Source organism: Elephantulus edwardii, unplaced genomic scaffold, assembly GCF_000299155.1.
Source record: "Elephantulus edwardii isolate Elephantulus edwardi_28Jun2011 unplaced genomic scaffold, EleEdw1.0 scaffold00272, whole genome shotgun sequence".
NCBI classification, from domain to species: Eukaryota; Metazoa; Chordata; class Mammalia; order Macroscelidea; family Macroscelididae; genus Elephantulus; species Elephantulus edwardii.
The window spans coordinates 3,316,980-3,324,248 of NW_006400022.1; the positions used below are offsets into that span (position 1 = coordinate 3,316,980).

Genomic DNA, 7,269 nt, shown 5'->3' on the forward strand with positions numbered 1-7,269 from the left:
ATTGTTTTTCTTAGCTTCAGCTCTGTATTCTCTTTGTCACTGTAGAGAAATCCAACTGATTTTTGTATGTTGATTTTATATCCTGCTAATTGGGATGGGAGTGTCGGAGACAGTGCGATTGGCATAGGACAGAGCAGAGTTTAGGGCTGTCGTACATAGGGTCGCTATGAGACTTGACGGCACATAACAACAACAACAACACTTTGCTGAATTCGTCAACTACGTCCAAAAGTTTTCTTGCTGAGTCTTTAGGGTTTTCTAAGTATACTATCATATCATCTGCCTAGAGGAATAATTTTACCTCCTCTTTGCCAATTTGGATACCTCTTATTTCCTTCTCTTATCTTTTTCTTAAGAAATTAGTAGTGTATTCAAACTGCCAGAGACATGGGCTTTTGGTTAACGCCACCAGAGCTCTTGTTTTCTTGTAGAAGCTTCAGGGTTTTAGCCTTTATGTTTAGGTCCATAATCCATCTGAATTTGTTAGACAGATGATGTGGGTAATATTATTAACATCATAAGTAATATGGGTATAAATCACTGAATGGAAATTTTCTCTATAATCATTCATTCAAATTACAACAAATAATAAAAAAAAGAATGTGTTAGATGATGGAAAGCAGAGGTCAAACTTACCCTTATTCATTGTGGATCTCCAGTTTTTCCAACACTGTTTGTTGCTGAGAGCTCTGGAGGCTTAGTGGTAAGCAGTTGCCCTGAGGCAGTTCCAGAGGCAGCTAGATTCTGATCCAGCAGCTGCTCAAATGGAGGGAGATGGACAGTCTCCTCTTTTGTATTTTACTGCCTCTGGAAACTCACTGGAGAGTCAGCTTTGAGTCCCTCTCCGCAGAAATGACTGATTTGTTGAAAGTGCTTTGCTTTTACAGTTGTATTGCTTTAATACTTTTTGTGTAAAATATGTACATATATGTAAATTTGGGTCTGTTATTTTTGATGGGTCTTTTGGTCTATGCTAATACCACAGTGCTTTGCTTCCAAAAGCTTTGTAGTGACTTCTTCATTGTGATTTTAATTTAAATTTATAAAAGCAAATTGGTTTTCCATTCACTCACTCATGGACATGCTGTTCTAGGACATTAATTTTGCCTATAATGTAACCTCATTCTTCACATGTCTTCTCTGTAATTTTCACTTCCATTAACGTTCTGTTCTACCCCTTCCTAAGTGGGCTCTCCCCTCAGGCCTCTCTTAGGTCATAAAGGCCTGCCTGGTGGTGGTGGTGGTCACCTTGTCGACCTGTCAGTTCTTGGAAAATTGAACTGTAAGGGCAAGTTTTGTTCTTGGTCCTGAGGGTAACTAAGGGTCCTCGTCTTGGTGCTTTTACCAATCTCTATAGGACTAGTGACCCTGACTTTGGAATTTTGTCCTACACCATTTCCCCAGCTCCGTTCTGGATCTTCTGCCAGCATCCCCCAGAGTGGTCCACAGTGGTAGCCAGAGATGGTTCTGGTCTCAGGGTCCTGGACATTGAAGTTCATGTGGACTGTGTCTTTGTGTGCTATTATGCCAGTTGACCTTAATGTCCTCTAAGCTTGTGGTGCCAAGGCTCCAGGACCAACAACTCTCTTCCTTGGGGTGTTTGATTCTAGTGAAGATGTTTACACAATTCCCTGTTGACTCTTTCCATCTATTCAAAGAGGTATTGAGAAGTGGAGTGCATAAAGGCCCTGCCTGAGAGTTGTTGTCATGTGCTGTCAAGTCACTTGCGACTCATAGCGACCCTATGGACAGCAGCTCTGATCCCTGCTCTCTCCTGAGCCAGTCTCACTGACTCCAGCATATGTACCCTCCTTACCCCTGTCACTGAGTCAGTCCATCTCGTCCATGGCCTTCCTCTTCTGTGCTGCCCCTCCACCTTTCCAAGCACGATGTCCTTCTCCAAAGACTCCTCTGGTGGTGTTGCTCAGGACCATCTGCCCCGACTCCTGTAGATTAGTGTCCATTCTTAGTGAGCAAAGCCCTGCTTGGGCCACGATGATACCAAAGCTTGTCATGCCAGTGCATCAGGAGGGTCCCGAGTTATAGGAAACTGCCCAGCATCATAAGGTGACATATTTGTGTAGTGGCAGATATGGAATGAAGGCTGCCAGCTCTAACTCTCATACTCCTAATGGAGTGTTCTAAACAGAGGGGCTGGGGATGAGTATGGATTTCGTGCCCTCAGGGTCCACCTGAGCGATCCAGCAGTGGGGCAGTTGTGCCCACTGCTCTCTCACAGAAGCCCCTGCTGTTCTGACACTGTCAGTGCAATCAGCCTGGAGGGTCCCTACCAGATGACCACCACCTGCCCTGGTGAAGTTCCAGGTGAGAGCCCTGCCACAATTGTCCTGGACATATACATCCCAGTATCCTCACAGAAGGCCAGCTCCTGAACACATTACTGCCTAGTGTCCTCCCAGAGTCCTCCTGGGCATGTGCTGTCCAGTGTCCTCCAGAATTGCCAGGTCCTGAATACATACTTTTCAATTCCTTCCCAGAGTCCTCCTAGACACATACTTCCCAGTGTCCTCCCAGACTGCCAGTTCTTGAGCATATACTGCCCATTATCCTCCCAGAGTCCTTCTGGATACATGGCACTCAGTGTCCTCCTAGAGTCTTCCTGGACATGTGGTGCTGTGGCCTCCAGGAATCTTCCTGGATGTGTGGTACCCAGTGTCCTCCCAGAGTTGTCCTGGACATGTGGTGCCCAGTGTCTTCCCAGAGTTCTCCTGAATGTGTGGTACTCAAGTGCCCTCTTAGGTAACTGATTTCTGCACCAGCCTCACTCTCTGGGATAGCTTCTGGAGGAGACACTGGAAGTGTTCCCAAGAAGGGCTGAGTGAAGTAGAATTAAACAGCCTCTGGTTCTCCGTCCTCAGCTCCCTGGGTCCTAAGTGGTAGCTGCCCCCGGACCTCCTGTACCTCACAGGAGAGAATAGTGACTTATGCCTGTTTCCTTCATGCAGGGGCAGTGGGCATGGGCAGCAAACCATCCACTCCAGGGAGCAACTGCACAGTGACATCCCCCCAGACAGAGGGCATCTATGCTGCCTACAAGCAGGGTGACCACAGCAAGGCCCAGGACCTGATCAGAGAGGCTTGTGACCAGAGCACATCTCAGCTGGAAAAGGTAGGCTGTGCACCACTACTGAGTGCAAGTGAGGTCAAGGAAGACAGACTGAAGACACAGACTTTACCAACGGTCATCATAATTGAAATGAGATCTCTTTTCTCATGTAAAGTGTGAGTACATTTCTCTGTGACAACTGTAGCATCTTCTCAGCTCACATCATCTCAGTAGTATGCCATTCACTTTCATGCCCTGGAGACTTTGGACAAGGGAACCAGGGAAGGGTATGTAAATGCAAAGAGCCAAATGCTAAACCGAGGGATTAATCTACTCTACAAGTCCATACTTTTCTTTTGTAGAAATAGTGCTTTAAAAGGGGAATTTAGAAAATATATACTAGCAGAAAGGGAAAAAATTAAAAATTAAGCTTACCTAACAATTTGAACTTCCTTCCAGTCTAATCAAGACATGTGTTTGTTGTTTGGATATAGGTAGAGGGATTTTTTTTTATTATCTAGTTTTGCATGTTACTTTTTCTCACTTAATTTTAAATAAGGAGCTTTCTGTATAGATTGCATAATTGTAAATTCCTTGTAACCTTTTTTTGTGGGTCCATGATACCTCATCTGCCACAGATACTGTGGATGGCCCTTAGTTGAATGAGAGAAATAATGTTAAATTGAGAATTTTTGCATACTTCCTTTCTCATTTCTTAACATAGCCTTGCAGGAATTGAGATTATGGATACAAGCATTGTGAAGGTTAGAAACACATGCCATACTGATTTCCTCTACAGTTGTACACATGGGCCTTCCTGCTCACTGCGTGAGTGTGCTACCTTATAATAATCCCCACTTCCTACATGGGGAGTTATTGAATGGTGTCATGGAGACGCTGCTGATAGTGCGTTGTACTGTGTGGAGTATGTTTAACATATCTCCTCGGGTGGCTTAGCAATAAGGAGCTGTGCTGCTAAGGCAAAACCATGTGATTTAAATCCACCAGCTATTCTGCAGGAGACAGATGGTTTAATTTCTCCTGTGCAATTTACTGCCTCTGAAAACCCAATACGGGTTGCTTCTGACTTGACAGTATATAACAGCAACCCTATTAGGGAGCTCTGGGGGCATAGTCTGTAGGGGGTTGCTCTGCTAACCCAAAGGTGGTGCCTCTCAGGTGGTTCAAGTCCACCAGGTGCTCCATGGGAGAAAGATGCGCCTCCAGAAACTGCTGGAGGGTCAGCTATAAGTAATTTCTGATTTGACAGCAATGGAGATTTTTTTTTTTACTTTTAATTACTGTTATTTCTAGATGACTATAAATTGACCCCTAGCAGCTCCATTCCAGGTTCAGTAGTTTGCAGATTGAATTGCTGTGTTCACAGGTTTTCAGAACTGGACCTCTGTGTTTTTCTTCTCAGTTGTGTTAGTCTGTAAACTCTACTCAGCACCTCACCATCACACAACAGTAAGGCTCCACTGACAGATGGGGTGGTGGCTGTGCATGAGCTGAGTTGGTGGTGTCCTGCTGCAAGATGATACTTCTACCACTGAGCCACCAATGCTTCTATAATTAATGGTGAGAAATAACTTCCTAACCCTCCAACCTGTTCTCAGAAGTATCTAAGATTTCCTTTTAGGGAGGACAGCTTACAGCAATGCTTGAAGATTTCAGGGGAAGGCATTTGGCCTACTCTGGTTGTGAGCGTATGGTGGACCTTCTGCGTACAGTAGGGAGAGCAAGTAAGAGACTTGGGACCTTGAGAGGCAAGAACCAGGTGGTTCCAGGGGGGCAAACCAGCTTTCTCCACCCAGGTCTGTACACCAGGGTAATGTGCCTTGGCAGTGGTGGTGTGCCTATATGCTGTGGGGTGACCACTCACGAACTCTGGTTCTTAGAACAGCAGCTCCCTCAATGCCTGTTGTGGAGGTGGTCAGGGAGCTTTCATCATGCCCATTTTAGTATAGGGGAACTATACTAAATGGGATCAATGCAGTGACAGAACTCATCCAAAGACCAACAAGTGCTAGTTAGCAAACTCTGGATTCAAGTCAGCATCACCTTGGTGCCCGTGGCCTTGTCCTTGACCTTACTCCACTGGAAGGTCATCTTGTTCCTGACTCAGTCTCTGCCCTCTGAGAGCCTGCAGGCTTGTTTAGGAATAGGGAAATGCATGTATATTTGAGGACACTTTGGAGAACAAGTTGACTTTGGGGTGGTAGAAGTCTTCCAGATCTTGCTTAGGGATTGGCGACTGATTGCAGACATTGTCAAACTAACCAGACTGCCCTAAGCAAGAGTGGCTTTACTCTTCCACTTGTCTGGCACTTAGTTCCAATGTGGTAACTAGCATGTTGCTATGATGCTGGAAGCTATATGCCTCTAGATTTTAAAACGTCAAAAGTACTCTCAATGATGGACAGGTTTTAGCAAAGCTAAAAGAAGAAGATGCAGAAGTCTGCCTCCATAATTTAGTCAGTAAAACTTTATGGCTCTCGACAAAACACTGACTTGCCTTGGGCATGTTTTCATTGCAGGTGTTAATTCCTTAGGAGGATATTGGGTTTGGCAAAGACCGACAAGGGCAGGAAGACCCTCCATTTCTGGATTGACAGACCACATGGTGACTCAACCATGTGGCAGTTGTGAAGATAAAACAGGACCTGTCAGTGTGTCTTTCTGTTGTGTCAAATGCTATCCTGAGAGTTGATGGTTAATTAATGCATCAGTGTGGCTAGATTTTGACCTCTAGTGGTTGGTCAGCGCTGTATACCATCCTGTGTGCAGTGAGCTCATAGGAACAGCCAGTTAGGAAGGCGGTTTCCTTGGGAGTGTGGCTTATATGCTATATACAGATGGATAGTCTGACAAGATTCTCTCTCAATCCTGCACTCATCCCATCTGACTTCCTGTTACATGGGTGAGAGGAGCCTATAGTCCACCTCTTAACTACAGTCAAACTCTTAATGACTCAAACTATTAAAGAGCAAGACTGTCAGTTTGAAGACTAAGTTGTACCTGATGCAAGCCATGGTATTTTGCGTGGCTTCCTAGGCATCTGAAAGTTGGACACTGAATAGGGAAGATCAAAGAAGAATCAATGCCTTTGAATTGTGGCATTGGAGAAGAGTACTGAATGGACTCATGGGCTGCCAAAAGAACAAGAAAAGAGTACATGGAGTATAAAACTAACAAACAGATCTTCCTTGGAGGACATGCAACCACGATGCTTCTTAGTGGTAAAGATGGGAAAACTTTGTCTCACTCTGAGCGTGTTGTTAGCCAGTCCTTGGAAAGAGATCTTATTCTGGAAAAGGTGGAGGTCAGCGTAAGAGAAGAGAACCCTCAACAAGGTGGATTGACATAGTGACATAATAATATGCTCAAGCACATCAGAAATTGTGAGGATAGTACAAGATAGAGCAGAGTTCAGATCTATTGTTCATAGGGTTGCTATGCATGTAATCAATTCGACAGCACCTAACAATAACAGCAGACATGAGCCAACAGCCTGCTGCCTGATGAAGGATTTTGAACTTGCCCAGCCCTATAGTTGCATAAATTTACTTGAATTAAATCTGTCTGTATTGATCTATCATCCATATTGATACATACATGTCATTGATTTTGCTCCTCTAGAGAATCCAGTCTAAGTAGTAGCTAACTGCAATAACAAATTAAATTTTAATAAATTGGACTTTTGATAAAATAAAGCACAAAAGACCTTGTGCCCAAATATCTGGCAGCATGACCACTTTCTCTAGCCTTCAGAGCAGGAACCATCACTTTAGCCTGAAGAAAAGAGCGGCAAAGGGGAGAAGCTGAGCCTCTCAGGGCAGACAGACAAAAGACAGGGATGTGCTCATTCAGACCATGGACAAAAGACAGGGATGTGCTAATTCAGACTATGGAAAAGACTGGACATCCTGTACGCATCTACCATGTCATCGCAGAGGCATCTCTCAGGTCAAGATGATAAATTTTGCCTGTAATTAAGAAACCTTAATGCATAAAAAAAATAAGTCTCCAGGAATAGTTGGTATACCAATTGACATATTTCAGCTAACAGATGCTTCCCTGGATATGCTCACCAAGTTGTGCCAAGAAATCTGGAGAACAAGCACTTGGCCAACTGAATGGAAAAGATCTATATTTGTTCCTATCCCAAAGAAAGGTGACCCAACAGAGTGTGGAAACTA

The 7,269-nt window shown here is 44.4% G+C and overlaps 1 protein-coding gene across 1 annotated transcript in view; it reads left to right on the top strand.

Annotated features, from left to right (window-relative positions):
- The window catches only part of LRRK1 (leucine-rich repeat kinase 1), a 194,752-nt gene that overhangs the window by 24,334 nt on the left and 163,149 nt on the right, over positions 1 to 7,269 (top strand). Inside the window, exon 2 of the mRNA XM_006900059.1 lies at positions 2,967 to 3,130. Within this exon, the coding sequence (XP_006900121.1) occupies positions 2,967 to 3,130 (164 nt within the window). The remainder of the gene's footprint in view (positions 1 to 2,966; positions 3,131 to 7,269) is intronic.